Raw genomic sequence first — 27,575 nt, forward strand, 5'->3', positions numbered from 1 at the left:
GGTAGTGTACGTTTAAACATGATCTGTTCTTAATAACAGACTATTGTTTCTATTCATCATCATCATTATCTTCCGAAGTTTTTCGATTTCTAGGTTTCCACTCGCTCGGCTCATTCTCATCTCGTGGTTCGTAGCTATGCAGCGGTAGCTTTTCTAGCCATTCAATCATCGAGTTAGTGCTCAGCTCCGTCTCGACAATGGTCGATGCAATGTGTCGCTTGAAGAATTCCTGTATCATGGGCTCCTCCTTCTCAAATTCCAGCGTTTCGTGGCATCCATCCTCACCATAGCGCTTGTTGTATTTATCGTAATGAATCCTGCTCAGCACCAGACCCAGCCCCGGTGCTGTTGGAATTCCGTATCGTTCCTGTCCGAACGCTTTCTCGATGATCCCACTATCGGTAAGGCCACGGACGACGGCTATCGTGAGTCCAACCATCTTTCGTATCTGATGCAACATGAAGCTTTGTCCTTTAATTTTTATCGTGGCGAACTCGGTTGTCGATCCCTCCGGAACATAAGGTGGTTCACATTCGAACGACATGATGAATCGTTTTACGGATGGATCGAGAAATTCCTTGCGGCTAGTAAAATTGTGAAAGTTCTTCGTGCCGACGTATAGAGAAAGGACTTCATTTACACGCTTCAACTGATCCGCTGGAAGGCGGAACGTGTGAATGTCCACTTTTTCTTCATTCAAAGCAAAAGCTATGGTAGGTAACGTGTACGTGTAGGTGCGAGCATCACAGTTCGTCTTGGAGTTGAATCCTTTCGTAACGCGCTTCACAGCGTACACTCGAATGTCCTCCGGTAATTCCGAATTCAATGCCTCAATGTCCAGAGTATCGGCTAAAATGAGAAGCGAACAAGCAGTTTTAAAAGAACAGCTTGAATACTGAATGGCTGGCCAGTTTCATCTTACGTAGCTTGATAGACACCACCTGTACAGCCGCCGACACCCCTTTGTCGGTACGAGCCGCACGCTGGAACTGAATTTGCTGCGGCTGACGGAAGCCTTCGTCGTTGATCCAGTTTTGCTTAAGCATCGCACGCAGCAGGTCCTCCTCAATCGTTTTGGTCCCCGGATTGCGTTGCATCCCGAAGTAATTCACGCCCGAGTAACCGAGCAGGATGATACTCTTGCGCCGTTTAACACGCGATGCTGGATCGAAATTTTTCACCGCTTCGGGATCTTCTGGTGGATCTTCCCACTTACGCCGTTTGACCGCACCATTATACCGTTGTTGTACCTCCTGCTTTGTCTTACGTGATTCCATTCGTTTTTGTGCTTCTAGCCTTTTGTCTGCTAACTTCGCTTCTACGGCAGCCGCTAGTTCGATGGTAAAACGATTTCTCACGGTGTCGTCTATCAGCTGCGGTTTGACGGAGGTGCCAAACGTTCTTCCGTACTGTTTCGTGAGATGTACGACACGGGCAAATTCTACTGAAATTACGGCACGACGAAGCAGTGAAAACATTTAGGAAAAACAACGCCTGCAGGCGCAATGATTTCACGTGCCGGTGTTGTTTCTATCGCACTAGGTGTATACATGTAAATAGCGTGCAGCGCATGGGAAATGTGTTGACAGCTGCAACAAGATCAAAACAGTTTGACATTTTCCAAATGGGACAGCGTCGGTGTAAATTTGTTTTTGAGGGGGGAAAATTCATTTATCTGCATTTTTGCACGTATCGTTGCACATTTTCCAAATATTTATACGTCATTGTCATAAATGGCCGTTGGAAAAACCTGCCAACAGTACACCTTGGCCATAGGTATCTTGACCGACGCCGAAGAAGAAGAAACCGTTGTACGCAAGCAAGGGGTTCGTTTTGTTTACGTTTGTAACGAAATCTTCCGTTTTTCGTGGAACATATTGCAGCAATAGCGAACGGTAACATCGGTAAAAACAGTTCTGAAATAATATTGAACCGTTCAAAACTTCTCACTTTTAAACTTTGTGCAGAAAAGGTTTTAACAGTGTGGAATATGTGAAGGGAAAAAGGGCATCGCTTGCATCCATGTAGAGCCAATTTCGCGTTTCATATCCGCCCGAACAAGAAATACGGTGGTATCGAAAAGTAGCGCAAAGAACAAGAGTTGAAAGAAGATCGATCGCGGAGGCTGTGCTGGCTTCATAATTGACAGCTTTCTACACGATCAGCAAAACGAGAGGAAAGAGAAAAAAATAATAAACCTATCGACGCGCTGGCCAGTGAAAACTTTCTATGAAAAATCGGCCCTAATGCAAAGTGGATCCTCCTTGGGTGCTGTGATTGAAGATGGTGCTCTCTGTTGCAGACGTTCGTATGCAGCATCCGTGTAATGGAATTTGCGCTCCGGGGAGCATACGGTGACGTTTGTTGTTGTTCTTGGTTAAATGGCACCATCATCAGTGGCAATGGAATGCGGACAGCAACAAAGGTGCCAGTGAAACAGGAATCGTATGAATAATATTACGAGGTACCATTTATGCACCATTCGAACCTGCGTTTGGAAACAATTTTGCTCTGTGTGCCGCAACCGTAATGTAGGTTAATTGTACATGAATAGTCCAACAAAAACAATCGTGTTATAGAAAACAAAAACAAAGCATTAAAACATTGATAGTGAATCGCATTAATCTAGCCATCATGCATGCGGCTGGTGTGAGTGGTGTTGGAGGAGCCGCTCATCGACGACGGAAGAAACGATCAAACTATGGCAACCGAACGGTCGAAGTTAACCGTGGAACGAACGGATTCGGTTTCACTATCTCCGGACAGCAACCTTGCATCTTGTCCTGCATCGTGGCAGGATCTCCGGCCGATCAGGCCGGATTGCGTGCTGGCGACTTCCTCATCTCCGTGAATGGGCTTAACGTATCGAAATTGCCGCACGAATCGGTAGTACAGCTAATCGGTACGACACACGGTACGATTCGTATGGCCATCGCTGAGAACTACTATTCAGACAGTTCGGACGAGGACATAATGTTTCACGGTGCGCAACAGCAACGCACCCGTCCCAAATATCCACATAAGACGAAATTTTCGCGCGTATCAGCCCAAGGAACTATGGTTAATGGTGCCGGAATGGGCGGGTGCAGTTCCAACGGTGCTGCAGAACGTGTCCTAGTGGCACCCGGTGCAAGCAGCCCCATAAAACCGCTAATCCTGAATGGGGAAAATGGTCAGGAAGAGTTGACGGTAAACGATTCGCCTCCGCCACCCGGCTCGTCAACGGCGTACAACGTCATCCACAGTCCGAATGCCAGCAACAGCTGTGATATTTCTAACGTAAGTGCAATGGTGCGCTCGGTACAGCTTGGTACCGGTAATGACGATACGTCACTAGTACGTCCGTCCGGATCTGGACCGGGTCCGGGTCAGGAAGGTTTGCTGGAGTATCAAGCGATCGTTGGCTACCTTGGCACGATCGAGATGCCGAAACAGATCGCCACCAGTTCCAAGCTACAAACGGTTCGAAGCTGTATCCGGAAAATGCGACAGGAAAAGCGCAATCCAACGACGGTGCTGATGACGATACTGCCCTCATGTCTGAATTTGACTAACACCAGCAACAACTTGATCGCAAAGTACGCATCGGCACGCCTCAGTTACGTTAGTAGCAGTAGCGAAAGTGACAACAAGTACTTTGGGCTAGTAACGTCGGCTATCTACGCGGACGGGCTGATGTGTGACAGTGCCGACGTGCTAAGCCATCCGCGCAAAGACGTGGTAATTTCGAACAGTTGCCATGTGTTTGTGATCGATGGAAAATTGGTGGATCATGAAATACACCTCGAGAAGGCGGCCCTCTTCCGAGTCATCTGCACGAAAGATCCCATAACGAACCTGTGTCTCGAGTTTCCCTCCAACTCAGAGTATGTGGTCAACTTGATACGCAGCATGTACAGCCTGAAATCACCCATGAAGACGGATGGAAATGCGGGAGGATACGGGAAGCCACCCGTAGCAAGAAGCTTAAACCTGGACCAGGCAGCGGGAGGAGCACGTGGCTTTCCTCGTAATCGGTCCGATCCTCGACTAAACCCACGAGCAGGGATGGACATGGACGCACACGATATGCTTGCAGCAAACTCTCCACAACCAAGCAATCACAGTGAAATTACAACGACATCGAGCAATTCCGATTCTGGGATCGGATTTCATAACGATTGCCGCAATATTTCCGACCGGATATTGCTAGTGGATTTCCCGGGAATGTTGGGACCACAGCAACAACGATTGCTTCAGCAACAGCAGATAGCGAACGTGAGAGCACACTACAGAAAGTCACATCCGTTCTTACGTCCGGCTGGAATAATAAACGAAATCCCACCCAAAATGGATCCAATCAGAAACATCCGCAGTATGGGAGGTTCGGGATGCTCTCCGGATGGTGCTATAGCAGGTCCTTCTCGATCGGGGCTACAAATCGCGCACGGTAAATCAAAATCAGCTGACTATAGCTTTCCCTATGCGGTAGCGGGCTCACCTTTTGCGGATCGGTTAACGGTTCGTGCTAGACCTGATCCAAAACCGTTCGGTTCGGATCGCTCACCCTCGAAGGACAATGCTTTAAATTGTTTGCAGGATGGCGGACCACAGGAACTGACGTCCATGGTACAGGACACGGATGTCGATTTGGTGGTCGATGACCGATGGACGTGTGGGCAAACATTAGACGAGCAGGGCAATGTAGTAGAAGAACGGGCTGTTGATGTGCCACCGATGGAGGAATTGTTTCTCGATATGGAACGCTACAATAATGATAATGTGAAGAATAGTCTTCTTGCCGCACGTTCATGTGACGATATGATTCTATCACTTGGCAAGAAACCGACCCGATCGTTAGCGGATGGCGATGAAGATGTGAACGAACAGATGCTGCTAGACGCAGAAGCGTACGAACGCTTAAAAGTAAAGCTGTCGATCGATGATTTGACGTTGATTTCATCCGAATCTTCGGGACCGATGGGAGGGGTACCCGACGAACGGTCCACTGTCCCTGCGGGCGTCAATCAGCACGTGTTCCTACAGCCATTAAAACCGGTGAAACGTTCTAAGAAAGCTTGTACAACACACACTACGAAATCTTCATCCGGAAAACTAGCCGCAATCCACGGTACACCGATGGGTACGGAAGAAAGCACCAATGGTCGCCGGGGTGGTGATAAGATGACAGCCTACAAACTTAGCCCGAAAGTATTTGGTTTGCCGCGCCCTATATCGGTAAGCTTCGAAAACATTTCCACACTTTCCGGTACCGGATGTACAGGCGGTGATGGAGCACGCGATAGCACCGGAGGCGGCGATAAGCTTACCGTAGATGATATGTATTTCGATGCTGATGACAGCGTACGGTGCGGTTCGAACAAACACACGCACCAGCTAGGCAATGGAACACCCGGTTCCGGACGAAAGAGCCGGGCAACGAAACGATTGAGCGGAGGTTTTTCAGCCATTTGGGGTAGTTTGCAGGAGCTAAGAAGTGCAAGCTTCGGAAGCCATGGTGTGAAGGGTGGTGGTGAAGATCGTACAAAGACAGAATATGGCAAAAGTTCCACCGGGGAAGTGTGTGCTGGTAGTGCTCTAGTGGTCAAACAGAAGGACCGTGAAAGGAGGCTCAGCGGTATGAAGATTCTAGAGGCGACCTACAGTGAACCCGATCTGCGATACGATGAGGTAAGTGAACGTTTACTACTTACACTGCAATAGAAACTTAAGGTAGCTGACTTCATGATTAAAAGGATATCCCGTTTGACACAAACATGTAAAGAATTTCGAGACCAACAGGCCTGCAGAAGATTAGTTAAGGAGAACGTTCTAGATGGGTTTTGATAGTGGTTCTGTCGTGTGAAGGTAAGGAATGCTTGTTCTTCCAAATGGAACATGATGGACTGAATTGTATCTATTTCCGTTCTTCCAATAAGAACGTTTAGCTTTTCAATTATAAGGCGTTCCAAGAATTTCAAATGACGAAGAATTAGAACGCATTCGTTCAGTGAGCGCGTTGCTTCTCTCCTAATGCCAGAACCGTTGTCGCGTGCAACTCACAACCCTCAACCGAGACCAGCCATGTCGTGAGTAATCGCTTCCAGCGTCATGGTACAGAGAGGCTGTGGAAGGAAAGTTAATGATAGAAAACCATATCCACCCTCCCAACACTGGCAACTGACTTCGTTGGGCTGTGTAGTTTTGTGACAAATCGGTAGTATCAGTATTGAAACTTCTCCGGTGGATAATGCAAGCATTTGTTCCGCCGTGATCTCTACTAGTGGCCGTGAACTGTTTGGATACATTTCATTACGCGATGGTCTCGTATAGGAGTGTAAGAATCGTGTGTTGTTGCTTTGATTGCCACATTTTGTGTGTTTGTCTAATGATGTGATAATTTGAACACCTAGGGTCAATGTTTGATTGACCGAGTGTACAGCAGTGGTCTCAATACATCCAATGCTTTACCTATCACCCAGTGTTGTGAAAACAACGCGTCAATGTAGTGGTGCGCACGCGGTGACAGCGAAGGTTACTGCAGTAATAAGTTCACCGTTTGATGAAATGTCAAGCGAGATAGGATCATGACGAAACAGTGTGCGAGTCGACATTGGAGAAAGATGATGGCCGTTAGGAGAGCGGAAAATTGTATAAATAGGGGGTGAAAGGGACGATTTCGTTCTTTTCCAAACTAAGCGGCAATAAAGACCAATTTGTGGTTGCTAACGATTAGCACAACCGACAAAACCTTTTTTCGCCGTTACTTTTACAACATTCCACAAATTGTTAATCGTGTAACGCGATTCACCCGAGTTCGTTTTTTTGTTCACAATTTCACGTAGTTAAGTCACTCGCGGGTAAAGTGCAAATCGTTCGATCACCAAGTAGTGTTACGGTACGCGCGCGAAAACTACGAAAGTGAAACCGTCAATCGACAGTGGATTTTAGTGCACTCATACGAGGTGAAGCGTTTGTTGTAAGGGACATGGAAGAAGCAAAAAGTTCAGGAAGTGCGAGTGTGGACCGGGAGCTTCAGCCGGAGCCACTTCAATATACTTCAGGGAGGCGTACTGATACACATGCGCCATCCGCTGATGAAGAGTCCATCTGCTCAAGAAGGACGAATAGATCCGACCTGGAAGCCAGAGAGCTCAATCTGGCGCGAAAGCAGCTGGAGTTGGAACGTCGAGAGCTGGAACTAGAGCGTCGCGAATTCGCACGAGAACGCGAAAGAGCCGTTTCGGACGGAATACCGAGCGGAAAAGTGGAAGGATTAGAGGGCTGGGTGCGAGACACAGAGAGGCTGGGAGCGACGCCGACAGATCGGGTCGCAGCCACAATAGCGCAGCTTGACCGGCGAGTTCATCACCCCTTGACCCCAGTATCGTCCCCGGATGGATACGGAGCACGAATGGCGCAACCAAACAGCAGCAGGATGGCGGTCAACCAACGTCGCTGGCGTCCATTCGAGGGCGCGATGGCCGCATCACCGCCATGCTACGACCAAACGTTGGTCATCGATGAAGCCGCAGCAGCAGATCAGGAATACGCGGAATGGCGTCGCGCGGTCGATGAATCCCTTGCAACGCACCGTGAGACGCAGGACGGACAACAAGAGAAACCCGGAAACACGACAGCAGGTGAGCGTGGTGTGTCTTTCCAGGTAGCAAAGCCGTTGGATGTTACCCCAGAGGATGACACGTTAACAGCTCGTCAAAAGGCGGCACGAAAGATTGTAAGCAGAGAGCTGCCTACCTTTTCCGGGGTACCAGAACAATGGCCGATGTTTTACTCCAGCTACGAGCGATCGTCTGCAGCTTGTGGTTTTAACGAGGAAGAAAACCTACTACGGCTACAACGAGCCTTGCGGGGTCAAGCCTTGGATTCGGTCGACCACATTCTGCTAATGCCGTCGGGACTGAAAAAGGCACTGGACATCCTCAAATCCGAATACGGTAGGCCGGGGCTCATTGTGGAGAGTCTAATACAGAAGGTGAGGAAAATGCCCGCACCTAGGGCGGAAAGTTTGGAGACCATAGCAGCCTTCGGGAAGAGCGTACAGAAGATGTGCGCAACGATCCAGATATCGGGGATGCGGCAATACAACTGCGACGTCGCACTACTCGAAGAGCTGGAGGCAAAGCTACCCCCGGAGCGTCTACTAGAGTGGGCCCGATACAAGCTACAATTGTCGGAGGCTACAGTCAGTGAGTTTGGCACTTGGATAGGAGAGATCGCAACTGCGGCCAGATTAATGGCGAAACCATCGAAACGGGGGCCGATTATTGACCGTCGTGAATCGAACTGGCCGCCGAAAACTCGAAACGCTCACGTATCCGTACACACATCTGAACCATCCACCAGCCGCGAGTGCAAGTTGTGTCATGACTCGTGGCACAAACTGGTGGACTGCGAACTATTTCGAGAACTACCGTTATCGGAACGACGTGCACACGTACAAAACGAAGGCTTATGCGTACGATGTTTGGCAGCGCATCGAGGTGTGTGCTTCATAAAAACGGTGTGTAACATCGACGGGTGCAAACTAAGACACCACACACTGTTGCACGAGAGAAATGACACTACGCGTAAAACCGGCACTGAACACAACACTAAACAAGGCGCCACACGTAACGGTAAACAATGTAACACACACTCAAGCACAGATGCAAACATCCTACTACGCTATGTACCGGTGATCCTCTACGGCAACGACAAGGAGGTGAGGACATACGCCCTCCTCGACGAAGGGTCAACGGCGACCTTCATTGAACATAGTTTGATTGGCGAGTTAGGTGTTGAAAGCAGGCCGGATCCATTGAGCTTGAGGTGGACGGGAGGCACAACTCGGCAGGAAGTTGGCTCAGTCCGTGCGGCACTTCGCATCGCAGGCGTGCGCGATGGGTCAAGATCATTTCACCTAAAAATAGTGCATTCTATTAATGACTTGTCTCTTCCAGAACAATCGCTAAACATGGAAGAGCTAGGTGAGAGGTATACTCATCTGAAGGGACTGCCCATTGCCTCGTATAGTAAGGCGAGACCACGCATACTGATTGGAGTGGACAACTGGAGTCTAGGAAGGCCCCTCAAGTATGCAGAAGGACGAAGTAGTGAACCGATCGCCACAAAGACGAAGCTTGGCTGGACAGTGTTCGGGGCACGCGGCGGGTCGATGCATGAAGATGAAGTCCGCAGCTGCTACCATGTCTGCATATGTGACGACGCCTCGAACGAGCTTCTACACAATACGTTGAAGACACACTACGCTATTGAATCGCTGGGAATTAGCAACGTAAACCATCTCGTTCCGAGGGAGAGTGAAAGGGCCAATGCAATACTGGCCTCAGAAACCCGGCTGCTGGATAATCGCTACCAAACCGCCTTGCTATGGAAATACGACGATGTGCGGTTACCGTGTAACAGGAGCATGGCGTTGAGGAGATACTTGGGCCTACGGAAGAAAATGGAGAAGGATCCTACGTTAGCGAATGCCATTATCCAAAAGATGAAGGACTACGAGGAGAAGGGCTACATCCGCCGAGTGACGGAGAGCGAGATTGCCGAACGGGGACCCAGAGACTGGTTTTTGCCGATCTTCCCAGTCTTTAATCCAAATAAGCCTGGAAAGCTTCGAATGGTGTTCGATGCTGCCGCGCAGGTCCAGGGAGTTAGTTTAAACAGTTTTCTCCTCACAGGACCAGACCAATTGGTAGGATTGGTTGCAGTACTCTACAAATTTCGCGAGTTCCGGGTTGCGGTAACGGGAGACATTCGCGAGATGTTTTTCCAAGTCCGTATGAAGCCAGCCGACCAGCGGAGCCAAATGTTCTTCTGGAACAGCGATACAACCCCAAATGGATCGCCAAAGATTTACGCAGTCTCCGTCATGACCTTTGGTGCGGCATGTTCCCCAGGTAGTGCCCACTATGTGAAGAACATCAACGCGGATAGATTCGCAGACAGATTTCCTCGAGCTTCGGAGTGTATAAAGCTTGAGCACTACGTAGACGACATGCTGTCCAGCGTTGAGACGGTCCAGGAAGCGGTGACGCTAGCAGAAGACGTTCGACACGTACATGCACAAGGTGGGTTCGAAATCCGTAACTGGCTATCCAATTCCAGGGAGGTCGTTGAGCGCTTGCGGGGGGGAGCATGCAACCAAGCAAGCATCGAGATGTGCCCCGAGCAAGGTACTGAGAAGGTGTTGGGAATGTGGTGGAACACTGAAGACGACACGTTCACATTCCGACTCAGCCCGAAGAATGACCAGGAACTATTAGCTGGAATCCGGATGCCCACGAAACGCGAGGTACTTCGAACATTGATGGTCATATATGACCCATTAGGCCTGATTGGCCATTTCCTGATGTTTTTAAAGGTCTTACTGCAAGAACTGTGGCGATCCCGACTGGGATGGGATGATACACTGGAGGGTGACGTCGCGAAGAAATGGTTGAAATGGGTCGCCGTGCTGCCCGACCTGCAAAAAACAACCATCAGAAGATGTTATCGAAAACTATCATCGTACCACACCAAGAACATACAGCTGCACATATTCTGCGACGCCAGTCAAAATGGTATGGCAGCGGTGGCTTACCTGCGTTTCGAAGAAAATGGTGTAATAGAGTGTGTGCTAGTCGGCTCGAAGACGCGAGTGGCGCCGATCAAGTACCTATCCATCCCGAGACTCGAGCTGCAAGCGGCGCTAATAGGAACCCGTTTTGCCAAGCACATAGAAGAAGAACATCGATTGAGTATTGCTAGAAGGGTATTCTGGACCGACTCGAAGAACGTCATTAGCTGGATCAGGTCCGATCACAGGCGATACTCACCATTTGTGGCTGTGCGGGTAAGCGAACTGGTCGAATCTACTAAGGCGGAAGAATGGCAATGGCTTTCAACTAAGCTAAACGTCGCGGACGACGCGACTAAGTGGCAGACAATACCAGAGATGGGGCCGTCAGGACGATGGTTCCGTGGACCGGAGTTTATCTGGCAACCAGAAGGAGAATGGCCGATTAACAACACCGACGCCGGAGAAACGACCGAGGAAGCCCGGCAAGTGATCCTGCACCACACAATGGAAGATCACTTCGTTAACTTCACACGGTTTTCTCGATGGAAAACGCTCCTGAGATCAGTCGGATACGTTATTCGGTATGTAAAAACTTTACGGCACAAGGTTCGACAGTTGGAAACACCGAGGGGACCACTCACTCAAGAGGAGCTATCAACGGCGGAACGAATCATATTCATCACGATTCAAAGGGAAGAGTTTGGTTGCGAGATCAAACGCATGACGAACACCGCTGACAGAAAATGAACATGGCGTGCTTAGGACACACGGGCGTATTAATAATTACCTTTTCGATGAGTCGCTTCAGAGATCGGTCATCCTCCCGAGACGACACCATGTCACAACACTGATAATTCAGGATTTCCATGAAAGATACTGTCACCGCAACCATAGGACAGTAGTAAACCAACTGAGGGCCAAGTTTCACATACCGAAGGTGCTAATGGAGTTCAACCGTGTGCGGCGACTGTGTCAATGGTGCAAGGTTCGTGATGCTGTGCCAAACCCCCCGTTAATGGGGAATATTCCCGATCAGAGGCTTGCGGTTTCACAGAGACCCTTCACTTACACCGGAGTGGACTATTTCGGTCCGATACATGTAGCCGTTGGACGTCGCCACGAGAAACGATGGGGGGTGATCTTCACCTGTTTGACCACACGAGCAATTCATTTGGAGGTGGCCCACTCACTAACGACGGCCTCGTGCATTTTGGCGATTCGACGATTTATGGCGAGGCGCGGATCACCGCGCGAAATCATCAGTGACCAGGGCACCAACTTCGTCGGCGCAGCGCGAGAGCTACGAGCAGCTATGAAGGACGTCGACGCTAAATCGTTGATGGAAAGGTTTTCGAGCCCGACAACGAAATGGAGCTTCAACCCGCCAGCTGCACCTCATTTTGGTGGTTGTTGGGAGCGTCTGGTGCAGTCCGTTAAGAGGGCACTAAGTAGCCTGGATCTACCAAAGACTCCGAGCGACGAGCAGCTGCTGTCAACACTAACGGAAATAGAACTTATTATTAATTGCAGGCCGTTAACGTACCTACCGTTAGAAGACGAAATGGACTCCCCAATAACGCCAAACCACCTTCTGTTGGGTAGCTCGGACGGAGTTAAACCACAAGCCTTCCTTGACGATTCACCGGCAGCAGTGAGAGCGATATGGAGCGCGGCTCAACGCAATGCGCAGCTATTTTGGAAGAGGTGGATCCAAGACTACTTGCCCACGCTAACCCGTCGAACTAAGTGGTTCGAGCCTGTAAAGCCGATCGCGGTCGGCGATATCGTGTTGATCGTGGATGGGAACCTGCCTCGCAACAGTTGGCCGAAGGGACGTGTGATTGCAGCGGTTAGGGCTAGTGACGGTCAGGTTAGGCGTGCGACAATACAAACCAATACCGGTACGATCGAGCGACCCGCAACTAAAATAGCAGTATTAGATGTAAAACCGCGGAAGGAATAAGGACTTATCAAACGATCAGAACATACAAAACTAGGAACCGCGTGGTTTACAGTGACGTTTCGTTAAGTGAAGAACCGAGTTGCAACACTGGAGGGGAGAATGTTGTGAAAACAACGCGTCAATGTAGTGGTGCGCACGCGGTGACAGCGAAGGTTACTGCAGTAATAAGTTCACCGTTTGATGAAATGTCAAGCGAGATAGGATCATGACGAAACAGTGTGCGAGTCGACATTGGAGAAAGATGATGGCCGTTAGGAGAGCGGAAAATTGTATAAATAGGGGGTGAAAGGGACGATTTCGTTCTTTTCCAAACTAAGCGGCAATAAAGACCAATTTGTGGTTGCTAACGATTAGCACAACCGACAAAACCTTTTTTCGCCGTTACTTTTACAACACCCAGGGTGCACCGGCAGCTATACTGTGCCGCCGTGAGCTCGAAACGAAAGGAAATTGAAATTGATTGAGTTAAAAGTTTAATTGATGCCAATTGAGAGCTATTAACCGGAAGGTCCCTCCGCGGCAAACACCCAGATGGCTTCGAAGACTGATCCGCTCTTCCGCTTGGTCTGTGTGTTGGGTCTGGATCTTATCAAGTGCCTCTATTTCCATGTTGTTACAAGGGGCTGGCTCGTGACTCGTTGCCGGATTGTGCTTCCAATACGCAACTCAATTGCATCCCGCGAGTGCTGGAGCAATTAGAGTTGCTTGCATGTGTGCATCATGCAGTTGAGTGGTTGCATTCACGTTGTTTGGATTGGTAAAAAAATGGAAAATGGATACGTATACAAGCAATAAAATTTATGTTGGCTGTATTCTGGTGAATATCCAAAGTTAAAGTTAAAGTGATCCACATTTATGTCACAAGCCGTACGGTTCCGTACCTTTCTTGTACTTAAACACCAATCACGGTGACGTCTTTCCTGTGGTTTCTTCTGTTTATCTGATAAGATGGGTCCGATTCGGTCACCAGACATATACAGCGAAGCAGTTCCACAAACACGCAGCTCCTTGGATGTACTCACTACGCAAGCCGCCACCAATATCGCGCTAGTCGGGGAATGTTATCTGATGACCGATTGAAAAGTTTTGTCATCGTGTCTTGACGCGTCGGAACGGAAGGTTCTCCCACAGGCCCGTGTGCCGTATGGTTGAATGTGTCTGTGTGCTGTGCCTGGTGGAAGTGTTCAATCTGGTGCGAAGAATAATCACGACTTTGGTAGTGAGCAAGCGCCACAACCTGTTCGGTTGCGTTTTAAGTTGAATGCGCTTCGAAGTTCCGAAAAATGTGTTTTGCCAGCTTTGATTGACAACGATGTGGTGTAACTGGTCTATCTCGTACAAGTGCTGTAGAAAGAAAACGCTTCTACAACTGCTTTGAGTGGTGTTATGTGAAGTGTTATTTAGATGCTTGCTATTACCGCAATCAGATCCGGATGCATATGGAATCGAGCTTGGAGCTGCACCAGAAGAAGCCGACCGGCGTTATGCAAATGATGCTGAACGGACTCGTCTGTGGGTACAACTCTGCCGAACAGATAAAGACGGTAAGCGCTGTTGTTGATGGACGATTGCAAATGTCCCTATGGTGTTGTACCTAGAGGAATGTTGTTAGAGTGCATTGTGAGTAACGACATGGCAGAATTGGCTATTAGTCACTCGTGCAGTGCAGTACGACGGATTGTATGATTCATACCGCCCGTGGCCGCAATTTGTACTTTTTTTTAGTATTAGTGAAGTTATTGTGCACTTCGGTTTGCTTTAATCAGCAAAACACATATTGTCCGATTGATTGTGATGCAATAACAGAGAAGCATGTTATTTCATTAAAATTTAAAACTCGTTTAAAATAAAAACGTTTCTATAAATATGATAATAATATAAATATAAACGTTTCTATAAACATGCAACACCCACATGCATCAAGCTCAAAAACGCATTTGTTGACAAATCTAATCTTATCTGCATGGTTTTATAACTCCACCACAGATAAGTCTCCAAGACAAAGACGATACAGTTGAATCGCATGGTGAAAGAGAGTGCCGTAGACAGTCCGAAGACTGTCGTAGCTCGTTGTTGACGAATCCAGTGCCTGTATGTAATGCAGATTTCAATACTTTCGAGCTACTGGAAGTGAAAGTGCTTCCTTAAGGTATTTTCCTTCTAGCCATAACGATCTTCTAGCTCATGCCTGACGTAATTTCCTAAGTAGGCGTATTTTTACCACGTAGCGAGATGTACTGTTCATGCTACGGGATCCTAAAGAATATGTGCTGCCCGTTTACGGCACGTGCTCATTCTATTCAACAACGTGCTTTTCTTGGTTCAAACCAAAATAAAATACAAAAAACAGGGCTTTTCAACCTGTAGCAGCAGGAATTGTTTAAAAATTATGGCCTGCCGTTACGTCCTACCCTACCAAACATTTCTATCACCTGTTCTTTGATTCAGGTACATTTATACTGCCCGTTTTTAACGTCAGCAGGTCGATAGGGCAGAAGCACCCTTTCCGAATTGGTTGGTTCCTTTGTGGTGGAAGTTGCTTGACGTTCGTCGTACCATGCGAGCACGCGTGTATGGCTGGATTTCAACCTAACATCGTCGGAGGGTGAATGAAGGGACTAACGATACAAGGAGGTCAATTTTGTTGCATCTAGTACCAGCGAACGTTGCGACCCATTATCATGCACTTCTGGCACATTCGTTTTTATTTGTGCTTTAGTCTTTTTTTTTACGCAGGCTTTGAGACACTATCAAATTGTTGTCTTCCTTTCTTTGTGAGATGTAATCTTAACATTTGCTTTCATTTGGTACATTTAAATGCTAACGAACCGAAGGGTAGCGTGTGTCTCGATGTGGGGCATGCGTTGAACAATTCCCGCGCTTTTTTTTTGATTCAGCTTGTGGAGGCGACAATTTTTACATCGAATGAAATTGTAGGAACTTTATTATCTATTTCCCTTTCGCTGCAACTTGCTAATGTATTTTACGCTTACCTGTGACCTGATCGGTTTTTATCTATTCGACTCGAATAACGAAGTTTGGAGAAAATATTCATTTACCTGTCCTAATTCTATTTCTAATTCCTTAATCCGTTTGCCCAAGGCCTTCCCTTGCGTTTAGGTAAACAGAGCAAGCATATTCAAATGTAGCTACAGGTCAATTTATATTCTCTATTGCACTGTTGACGTGCTAAAAGTGCAAGTGCGCCTAATCGCTTGTGGAAAAGGCAGCAGTTTCCTTTCGCTGCTCAGATGACAACGGTCATCGGAAATGACCGCAAACCTGAAGAAGCAAACATTTGATCATGCGAGTGCAAGAAGAAATCTAGGCCCACTCAACCGAGACACACAGGGGGGGAACCAAACTTGCCCTGAAGCCCGCAAGCAAAGGTGGAAAAAGAAATAAAACACAGACGACCCTGGCAGTGGAACACTTCCCGTGTGCTGAAGCTCTTCCAACGCCTGACACAGGCTGATCGTGAGGGCATTTGTGCGTGTCCAGGCCGTAAAAGGAAGCTCCTCCTTTCCCGCTGGCCGTGTGCCGGATCACGGACGGACGCATAAGGGTTGATTTTAAATTCAATACTACGAAAGACATGAGGGAAGATTTTGGCAGGGGTAGCAGCAAATGTCTATGGGGACCATTTCTCTTTCTTCCCTGCGATTTGCAAGACTAGCTGCGATGTGGTTCGTCCTTCGTCTCAGCTGTGCTTGGGCGCGTTCGTGCCTTCAGCCGACGGACCCCCGGGTGCAGCTGGCTTCTGCTGGGGGTTGGACGGAAAGGTCGGGTCGGGCGTTGAGCAATCGAAACGCGTCGATTTCGATTACTTTTCGCTTGCTTCTTCCGCCTGTGAGCACGTGAGGTTTCTCGTCATACGCCGGGAAACGCGTGAGTCAGTTCATCTTCGGTGCTTCAGCGTGCATCAATCGATCGTGCGGTTCGGGTCGATCATATGGTGATTGTGCACGACGATCATAGTGACATTACGTACGCGCTTGTGTACATATTTTGTTACCGGTGTCGAAGAAATTGTGTTTAAGCAGCAATGTGAATAGCCGGTATATTTTTCGATCGTGTAGAAGATTTTAATCAGTGGTCTAGTTACAAATAATCTAGAGCATTTAATATGTGTGTGATTTATGTGAATACTTCGTCGATGAAAGATGTATTGAGTAACTCTTCCTTTCTTCATAAAACGTTTGATGAACGCATCGAATTGAGCCCTGATTTTGAAACCAATATCCAACAAGAATTCCAACCTGATCAGTTCACTACTCCTATGTCCAGGGAATAATTGTTCAACACGTCTTAAGTCGGTGTGCCGGTGCTGATTGTGATTCACCACCAAAAGGTGTGAACGATGACGTTGAGCATGTGCGTGCCGTGGGGAACTTCCGCTGAAATATTACGATGATTGTGTGTGGTGCTATTCTAACCATTCGTTTATGAGTCAAAAGCATTCGCAAAGGCCGAGCTGTAATGTGAATTATGTTTTAGCCGAATGGAATGATGGGGAACAATCAGTGACGTGGGTTTGTTCCACCCAAACCAGCGCTGATGTTTATCTCAACATCAAATTTTATCAACTGTAAACACACCGATGACGCCTTGTTTTTTTTTGCAATGCTGGAGATGAAACTGCAGCCAAGCTTCGTGAATCTTTGTTGCGGTGGTAGACGGTTACTATAAATACAACCCGGACCACCCGTGGCCAATGGCCCCCACTCGGGTCGGTGTGTAATTGTTTGGCCGAAAATCTGAACACCTGAGCCGTTTGTTTTGGTTCGGGTTCGTTGAAATGTGGCCAAGGATGATATCACCTGTTTAGCCTGATGTGTTAGTATCGCGTTGTTGTTTACAACGTGTGTGAACATTTGTCTAAAGTAGCCAATTCTGTTGTACTTTGTTTACGGTGTTGTAAATATTGGTTAATGCATGAACCAAGCAGGAAATCCGGCTGCTTGTAATGGTTTTCACCATTTTGTTTTCCTTCGTTTATCCAGTCTTCCGTTTATAGCGTCTACCATTTTGGGCCCTTTTTGTTGATCACTTTTGTGTATTGTTTGGTAAAGTTTTAGTATTCAATTTTACTTGCGATTGCGAGCTACATACACATTGCAACATAGACGAATATCTCGAAAACATTCACGAGGGGCGTATTTTTCGATGGTTACTCATGGCAGAAGATAAGCTCACGATGGTTTTAGCTCCGGAGCAAAGTGGCTTAATGCTATGCAACACTCGTATTCCCCCTTCTGCTCCCCATCCCCACCCAAGCGACCCCGGAAGTAGTTTACCCACAGAGACGAAAAAAGTGCGTGACTTCGACGAAAATCCGCTCCATCCATTCCAACCAGTTTCACCTTTCTTCCGACTGTGTGGCGGTGGCACACAATCCGCCAGCCCGTCCATGCATGCGGGTTAACACACGGGTGTGCGCGCAATCGATAATGATTGATAATTAAGCCGGGCGCGATGCGATCCGTCCGCGGTTGTTGATGTTGTTGCGCGTCGTATATCGCGCACTCGCGCACGCGCAACGCATTCGTACGTTCGATTTCAAGTGTTCGAGGTTCTTCCCACTCCACACTCACCGGGCCAAGAATTGTGGGGCGTGCGTGGGGAAGATTCATTTCGTCGATGCGCACGGCAATGCGGTTGCACATTTCCCACAGACACGCCGAATGCGGCCGTACGTTCGCGGTAAAACCTGTCCCTGACGAGGGCGGCTCCGGTTAGAACGGCGAGTGAAGTTGACCGGGACGGATCGTATCGATCCGCGGTTCGATCGGTTTTTTTTCGGGTTCCGAAAATCAAGGGGACAACAGTGATCCGCGCTAGAAAAGGCTGGCACATTGTGATGCACGTGACGGGATGTTGTGTTTATGTGAGGTATTTTGCAGCAGGTGTACGGTAACATGCAGCTAGTGTTAAGTTGAGATCGTGGCTTTAAGAGCACCGTTTGAACATTGTGCATCAATGATTTACAGTGTTTAAGGCGTAGATCAGAAACAACCCCTCTACGACCATGGCAAATGACAGTGAGTCGGAAACATTGGCGAAAGAATCTTCGGTAGCCAAAGCGCCGAACGGCGGACCGTCGAGTTCATCGGAGATAACGATTATCATGCGTACGGTTGTATCGTCTCCCGGTGGTGGTAGCGTTGGCACAGTCAAAAACAGTGAAATGGTCCAACAGAATGTACCAAAGCGACATGAGGCGACAGATCGCGACACTCTTCGCCTGCCGCCGGGTAATCGGATCGAGGTGACAACAAGCGTTAGAACCGTGTTCGAGTGCCCTGAGGCGCGGTCGTCCGGTGCGTCCGAAGATGCAACTGCCCTCAGCAGCTTGCTGCAACCGGTTTTGAGCAAGAATTTTATCGCCCTGCTAAAGAGTGCCAACGATTCGTCGTTTGAGAACGTACTGGAATTCAAGTCCCTGCTGGGCACCGGTGCTGCCGGTGCTCCAGTTCCATCGGCCAAGGAACGCTGTGCATCGTGTGAGCACGCCAAACACGCACTTAGTTCCGATTCCGACACAACGGCAAACGATCCCGAGGTGTCCGTGCAGAAAAAGTTAAAAATGGAGGAGTTGAATCGTTCACCGAGCGGACGCGAGTGTGAAGTCGATCGGGATGAATTTGCGCACAGGGCTACATCGACACCGATTAAGATACGTATCTTGGGTGGTGATGGGAACCCGCTGGATGGCAAGAATCGATACGGTGAGCAAGACGAAGAAACGGAAAACTATCGGCTAAACCTGCTCACACCTCCGGCCGATGCCTCATTCATTGATTCTGACTTTGAATCGATGGAACATGACCAGTACGATACGTGCAGTAGCAAGAGTTCGCCCCGGCCGGATCATAAACAGCAGGAACTAACCTCGCAACGTATGATGTTGGAGGAACTGGCACGTCTCGACGACCATATTGCATCGGTGAAGCCAGCAGTGGCAACTGCTAGCCACGGAACTGCGCAAAAGACGGAAGAAGAAAGCTGTCCATTGGCCAAAGCCGGTGGCCGAAAATCATCTTCCTCGACGAAGGCTTTCTTTGAGGAGGCACTCCGGACACCGCTCGCCATCCGGAAGCACTTCCAGCGACGGCGCAACTCGGAACTTCCCAAGCAACCATCCCACAGCAATCTGTTGAACTTTTTCTCGGTCAAGAAGAAAAGCAATAGCCTAGAGGGCGGCCTCAAGAGTCCACGAGCGAAGCGATCGCTAACGACGACGACCACCACGACCAGTGAGAACAGTTCCGAGAATGGAAGTCGTTGCACCTCGCCAGCCCTGACGGAGGACAATCTGCGCCGTCTGTCGGTGTCGTTCGTGCGCCGGGAGTCAGATTCCCTCAACCGCACGCTCGTGTGGGGCGAAAACTATGACTATTCGTACGAATGTGAACCGTCCCACTCGGACGTGGAAGAGGGCGAAGAACCGGAAGAGACGAACGGTGCTGCTGTTGATGACGATGATGCAAACCACTCGCCGCTCGTCAGTACCATCGGCAACGGCAGGACGACGGAGCGTCGGGTTAGTGCGAAGCTGGTGCACTTTGAAATATCGCCCGACTCCTCGTACGAGCTGCAGCCACCGATCGTGCCGAGCTTCCGGATTGATCCACCGCGCACGACCAGCACCGCTACCGGGCTGGCGGGGCTGATTATTGGAGCGGCGGCTTACGCGACGGCCACCACTACCGCGAGCTTTTTGAAGCGTTCCTCCAGTGAACCGGCCCACTGTAATAAGCTGCGCAGCCATAGCTGCACACCGCTAACATCCGACATTGGCGAGTCGGATGAGGAGGACACTGTGGAGGGGTTGGAGCGGCGGAATCGAGGCTCGGATGAAACTGAAGATGTACCGATTATGTGTAAGGCTTTGGTGCCGCAGCGCCCGTTCACCAGCGTGCACCAGGCGTCGGTTCGCAGTTTGGACAAAATTGGAGTAAGTGTTCTCATAAGTAATCTCCATTTAGTCGGTGTTTATGTAATGTAAGATTCGTTGTTGGATGATGTATTCTTCTTCTTTATCGGCACAACAACCTCAGGAGGACTTGGCCACTTATGGTTAAATTAGGTTTTGTGGTAAAAAAATCCTCGCTTCCCCATAAAGTAACTTATATCAGGTGTACAGGTGTGTAAAGAACTCATAAATGAGATGTCAAATTTCAGAGTCGACAATTCAATTCTATTATACAAAGGCATGGTCTCGAAGTCATTCCATGGAACTGATCATGGGAATGGCGGATTGAAATAACTGCTATACTCTTAAGCCACGGGGCCACGAGCGATGAGGATTCCCTCAAAACTCTAAACATTGAGTGACTTGAGTTTTGAGGGAAACCTGGCTCATCTACAAAAGTCTCAAAAATTTTTGAGACTTTTTTGACAGATTCGGCCAGTCAGCAGCTCAAAATGTAAACAAAACCTGTTGTATCTGCCGATGGTATGGCGAAAGAATAATGGTTTATTTTTTTATACAAGTACACTTTTTGCGTACTATTATGAATGTAACTACATTCTGAAAGTGTTTTATGCGTAATTATGATTGTACAAGCACAATGTTTTGGCGTACGGTATGATGTTTTTATGTCTCCGCAACGTACTTTTTGGAACAATGTGTGACAAAAGTTGTGGACATGTTTTATAATTGAATTTATACTTTTCAACTGCAATATGATTCATCGATTAATCTCCTGTAATTAAGAAACTGATGATTTAGTTTTTAATTAACAAACCACAATTTTTTTGACCATATTTTCCATAAAATTTAAACCAAAATACAATAGAAACAAAAAAATAAAAATACATGAAAAACATTTTACTCGTCACACACTGTATGTTGTCAACGTCAAATCCAGTAAGGTCACCACTGTACTGAAATTGAGGGAATCCTCAAGAGGCAACGGAGACTTTGGTTTTGAGTGACTTTTTGAGGTAAATGAGTGACTGAGGAGGTTTGAGACGCAGTCTCAACGCTCGTGGCCCCGCAGCTTTACTCTTGACGCTTACTCTATACTCTTGAGGTAGTTCAGAGAGATGAGTTGTCTGCATGGCATTGTTCCCTACGATGGAAAAGAATAACCTTTAAGATTCTCTATTGCTAATAATCTCGTGTTTTCCGAAATCCATCGACACGTGCCATTGAAAAACAACATTATAAGATGGCTGTGTTGGGCATTCGGTGGGACCAGCGTGGAATTCTACAATGTGAGCCGCACAAGTCTCTAATATCTGTCGATTCTAGCAATTAGATTTGGAATTCAATGTACAATTCCTTAGGTGATGGAGTTGATAATCGATAAACACCCAAGTTGTGCGTCTATTAAACAAACGTATTTCTGCATATCACTAACGATTGGTTTGAGTTCGAAGAAGGAGAATCATTTCCATTCTGTCATTATCTGCTATTGCTCCATTGTTGCATCGTGTAACTTTCCTATCGCAATGCAATTGTCGGTCAATGAAGTGCATCCCGTTCGCATACATGCATGTCCCTCTGCTCGCACGACCGCACACAAAGAACGAAACACCCACATCCGTGAAGGGTGGAGCAGCCATGCACCATGATGTGGTGCTCCATTATCAATCCCTTCGAACACGGGTACGCCGGTGGATCGATAATGAGAGTGTTCGGGTTTCGCGCAAAGGCAAATGCGTTTACGCACCCGATGCACAGTTGTGCGGCTGGCACGTTTGTTCCCACGGAAATTAGTGTTGCATTGTGCGATCGTGCAGTGGTACATGAGGATCGCAACCGGACAAGGTCGATGGATGCTCCTTTTCTACCGAACGATTTTCGTTTTTGGTTTCAAATATTAAATGGGTTTTGTTAATCGAATCACGTGTGGCGAATGCGAATTTCCGGCATGGGAATTCAGTAGGTATAAGAATTTGGTACGATAAACCATTGCATGTTGTGCTCCAGCAAACTACTCCATCACATTACACGAAATAATTGCTGTCGTTAGTAGCATTGCAGTACGAATGACGTCAATTTACATCGTTGCATTGAATACTTGTGCCCCTTGAGATCGAAATTTGGCACCATTTTGAATGGACGGATGGATTCTCATACCGTTTGTGTCTGTAATGGAGAATGGAAAGATAATAAACATTTGAAGTTTGACCCTACGCTGGACGCCATCAAGTGATGTGGCATCAGACAGTGTTGAATTTGGAATAATGTTATTGTTGACAGATGGATTTTGTTTTGCTTTAGTTTCTATTAGATTGTTGAAACTCTTATCAAGCATCGAACTGTTTGAATTCGTTTCAAATGTAAACAACATTTATGAAGGCTCCAACATGACTCTGAAGGCAAGATGATAAACATGTTTAATTGAAAGTGTAAACATTACGTAAAAAAAAATCTTCTGTCAACACATCTTCTCCACTATCAATCTCTGTCATTAAACATTAAATTACATAACGATTAGAGATAAATTTTGTTATTTGGTGGTAGAAGAGTAATCAAAGCCTTTTACCTACTCTAAATTTCATGTTTACTTAGAATAGAAGTTAACATTTCTTCATTAAGAAAATTCTCAAGCACCAGAATGTAAGATTGTTGAGGAAATTATTCCAATAACTTGCGACTGTCCGGTGTTGTTTGCTTTGAGATAAGACGAAATGTAAGCATCAAATTAAAGCAGTACAACCGAAAAGCGGGTCATTGATGTTTATTCGGTAAACATACGAGATCACCTATATCGTAAATTGATACTCGGCCTCTACTGGTATGGGCATCATTTGGACAGGTCGTCTTACAGCTGATAGGGAAACGAACCGGACCTGCACCCGTGTCCGCTTCCTTCAAAACCAGCAGTCATTGGATAGAAGGTACCGCGTGTCTATACGGGTTGCGTTACCATTTTCGAAAAATTACTGTCACGAGTTCTGTTCTTAATGCAAAGCAATAAGGGAATCTCGGGAACAGCGAGGGGATCATCAAGAGCTACCACTTGAGGCGTGCGATGAAACCAGGAACGCATCAATTTGGTTATGCCGCACGAACGGTAACCACTTACCAGCGAGAGAAGCCCTGCGGTACCCCTGAACAACCCGTTATCGGCGAATACTTCTTCCCACGATTCCGAATGTTGCGGCCATGCGGGAAAGATGGCTGCCCGAAAAGATATAAGTAGGGACGTTCCCCCAACGCTAGCGAGCGGCAGAATCATGAGAAATGATAGTTCCTTCCACTGCAACATTGTTGCAGCGATGTTGGCCGTGGCAACATCTTGAAGATCTCCCGGACAATGTGGATGCGGAAGGTTCTTAAATGCAAAGCGCGGAATCGTTTGGTGTACCTTCACTCGGCTGTGACACTTGATACGCAAGGCGGCGGAAGATATTTCATAGAAGCTTAACTTTCGTTAAAAGGAGCTTCCTTCTTTACGTCTTCGCTCGTCATTATCCATCCAATGGCACCAATTGCGATGGGTTCGCGTGTCATGCAAATGGTGAGGCAAACGCGAAGCAGCGTTATCAAATCCTTCCAACCAAGAACCCGCTACCGTTTGCTTAGCGTTAGCTGGCCTCGGGTGGTGTAAACGCAGGGCAATATTTATTCTTTGCAAACATAAACACACAGACTCACAGTACCCCTCTCTGCCGGGGTCTAAGCCGGCAACGACATTAGTGCTTTGAGGTTCACGTCCAGATGGGGAACTTGCCATTTGTGTACCGTCCGTAAGGCATCCGTAGGTTTGTTTTAGATGCACAAATGAGAAATAAGCATCGTAAGCTGCATGTCACCGGCATGCATTTATTTCTTTTTGATTGGATCGCATAATGCATGAGTATGCATGGTTTCATGGCCATACAGCGAACGAAAAAATACTGCACAGTCTGAGCAGTTTGGTCCGATCGACGATGGTCAGCTTGGGGGTTTTTTTTAACAGAAGAAAGAAAATATCCCAACGAAACCTTATGTCTGATGTCCGTCGATCGATACTTTGTTGCTGGACTGGAGTTTTTCAGATGAACTGCGAAGATACCTTTTTAGTATCGCTGTAGCATAATTATGGTAATCATTACGGAGATGGTATAAAAGCCGTTTATTTCAGGATTGGATCAGGCATCGATTGGAATATAAATAGGTAGTTCGCTCATTTCTTGTATCAACCTGCGGCTCAACAGAAGTTTTCATTGCGGTTCTTCGCAAATTCGCAATTTCTAGACGTAGCTCTACTACTCTACTAGCATTTCAATATTCGTTACAACTGGCAACTCAAGTTAGAAGAGTTATCGAACAGAGCACACGTCTCGCAGTACCGTGAGCTATTTTTAGCACACACTACATCCCACTAGTAGCAGCTCCATTGTACGGGTCGCAAATTTCTCCGGCGGCCTCCATTGGATTTTTTTTCCCAGCACAGTTCATGGGAATGCATGAATCGGCTTACCGTGCCCGATAAGATCGTAATTGCAACCCTACCAGACGTAAGATTCGCGCTACAATTAGTACATAGGTGGGGTACTTGTTGAAGTTCGCCCCGGTCCATGATCTCGTTTGGAGGCACGTGACACAGATTCCATTTTCGCGGTAGAATAAAGTGTGACGAGCGATGTTAACGCGCGCGTGGTTTTATGTTACTGAATGTTGGATGTTATTCTCGCGGTTGTTGATTTATTGCATGGCTCATTACGATACACGTCTAGTAGGGACGTACCGTAACTGCCACGTGTGTATTTGCATTGTGGACCCCGCATCATTATCCTTATGCGATGCACTGAAATGTCTTTGGGAATTCTTCGGCAAAAGTGAGCACAGTTACTTGAACTTGACCAACGCGATACAGCCTCACTGTCGGTTAGTGTGTCGCGCCATGAAATTCTAACGATCTCCATTTATCGCATTTTCACTCCGATCAACATGTTTTGCGCTGCGCTGCGCTCGAAAAGGTCTCGCAAAAAGGCCATTTAACGGCGGGCGCCCGTGGGCCAACAGCCTCGATTGTTTCCCTTTTTGCAGTACGCAGAATTTATGCTTCATTTATGATACATTTATCATGCGAAAAATAATGTTGCTCCGGTTTAGTAACTGCTTTCGGGGAAGAATGTGCGATGCCGAGGGAAATAAATTATTCCCCTACGCTGGTTCCTTATCGGCAGCACCCTTACTGATGGAGTAGTGGGCTATTCTGCTTGCCAACAGTTTGCGGAGTCAGTAGCGAAAGATACCGTTCCAGCGCCGTCGTATGGTAGCGAAATTCCAACGCGCCCAGGTTACTGTTGATCCATGCGTCAATGGGACGTTCTAGGTTCGTTTGTTGGTGCGGTGTTTACCCAAGTGCTTACAGAAACCGGGCCTCGAGAGCCTTACTGTTTTGTTGAAAATCCGGTACGATACGCAATTATGTGAACATCAGATCGACATGGATAACGATGATGATGATGCAACAGACGCAGCAACAACACTGCAACACTGACAATGTTGAATGAACTCCTAGGAGATTGTTGTTGCAGTTACCAGATATCCGTAGCACCGGTTTTTTTCGTATCGACGTACTCTTTGGAAGCTAGGAAGTAGAAGTACTTTAAACAGTACCAAGTTATTGCATCGTAAACGTTCCGTAGGGGTGTGTTTTTTTGCTATATGACAATAAACCGGTACGGTTCCGTAGCGGGAGTTAAAAGGTTTTTCCAACGAGCAGTTAACGGTGTACGACGGATATCCGTTAGTGGCGAAGGTAGCGAAGACCGAATGGGAAATGACCCAAAGCGAACCAATCACCAACAGCACTCGAGTGTGGTTCGAGATCGTCTATTCCCGGCGAGATCCAAGCGTTCGTGCATAATGGCAGCAGATGAAAATGCATACAAATGAAGGATGCACCACTTCAAACGCGATTCGATCGGTCGTGTCGGAACGGGGCTACGGTAGAAAGGAGTGATAGAGAGTAATAAAAATAAGATTTGGAATCTGTCCATCCGGTATCACCATTTCCGGTCCATCACCAGTTGTGATTTCGTGTTTCGTGAACATGGATTCAAAAGAGGCGTGACACCCGGCAAGCGACACATTCACCGCGTCCCAATTTGATTCAATTATCTTAATTTATGAAAATTAAATTATGCATATTTTGTATGATTTTTGGGTTGTTTTTTTATTTCGTTTCGGACGGATTATGCGCGATGTCGATTGATACGCAGACGCTATAAGCTTTTCGTTGCCTTCTTCTGCGTACGGCGCTACAATCGCACAAGGTTTATCAGTGTGGGAAATGGAACGACGATAATCGAGCGACTTGCGCTGTTACTGTGCGTTAAATATAAGAATTTATAACTTTGATTCGGCTATTCGCAAAAATTATGTCGAGCAAATGGTGGAAAGATAAATTAAAATTGGTTCCGTTGGTTTTCCGGCATAAAATAATTCGAAGCAAAAAGGAAGACTGTGTATATGCACAATATTTCAATTTATGCTCCTGCTCACCAATACCAGTACCGCTGACTTAATCTACGGCATTCGGATTTCCTTGATTATGGTTTACCAGAACAGAAGTAGCAGTATTTGAAACATAAATAATAGCAGAAAGTCTGCCATAAAAGTGGTTTACAAGACATGGGCAATAATTGTCAATAATTAGTGCATGTTGCATGCAGTTGACGTGACGTGTATCATTTTTGGAAAGAAAAATGTTGCAGTAAAATAACACCCCGTACCAAGGTATGATTGCGCCCTGAAGCAACACGCTGCTGTCGCCTGACTTTCGTGTCACGTGTGCGCAACGTCCAAATGCACGGTGCTCGCAATGTTTGCAATATTAATGTTATAATAATACGAGCAATCAATTAAAATAAAACAAAATCTTGCAATTGTTGGGTGTCTCACCGTTTGATGAATATTTTACCAACCGTTTTGTTCTTTTCCGCTAATCTTTACCGCTCATAAATCATCGAAATCCGATGCGCGCGGTACGCGTAAAATTACACGGTTTGCGCATCGCATCGGGCTGTTCACTTTGACGCTTGTTCGGCGAATATGAAATGCATCCCGTTCTTTCTTCGCGTTCACGGTGGGACAATAAT

General features: G+C 47.2%; 2 protein-coding genes across 2 annotated transcripts in view; one reads left to right on the forward strand and one right to left on the reverse strand.

Moving 5' to 3' along the window:
* Nucleotides 1-49: 49 nt before the first annotated feature.
* Nucleotides 50-1,478, reverse strand: LOC128707628 (pseudouridylate synthase 1 homolog). Its single transcript, XM_053802587.1, has 2 exons — nt 923-1,478; nt 50-849 (listed from the first exon to the last, which is right to left on the reverse strand). Exons 1-2 carry the CDS (start codon nt 1,476-1,478, stop codon nt 50-52), a joined length of 1,356 nt encoding a protein of 451 aa, XP_053658562.1.
* Nucleotides 1,479-2,634: 1,156 nt separating this feature from the next.
* Nucleotides 2,635-27,575, forward strand: part of LOC128710502 (regulator of G-protein signaling loco) — a 45,249-nt gene continuing 20,308 nt past the window's right edge. The window contains exon 1 of the mRNA XM_053805557.1: nt 2,635-5,670. Coding sequence (XP_053661532.1) covers nt 2,635-5,670 — 3,036 coding nt within the window. The remainder of the gene's footprint in view (nt 5,671-27,575) is intronic.

Source organism: Anopheles marshallii, chromosome 2 (assembly GCF_943734725.1).
Source record: "Anopheles marshallii chromosome 2, idAnoMarsDA_429_01, whole genome shotgun sequence".
Classification (NCBI taxonomy): Eukaryota; Metazoa; Arthropoda; class Insecta; order Diptera; family Culicidae; genus Anopheles; species Anopheles marshallii.

Bases quoted from the DNA above. Each gene is read 5' to 3' on its own strand.
- LOC128707628 (XM_053802587.1), bottom strand. From the start codon at position 1,478: ATGTTTTCACTGCTTCGTCGTGCCGTAATTTCAGTAGAATTTGCCCGT. The intron at 850-922 runs GTAAGATGAAAC...TTCTCATTTTAG, and splicing joins GGTGGTGTCTATCAAGCTAC to CCGATACTCTGGACATTGAG.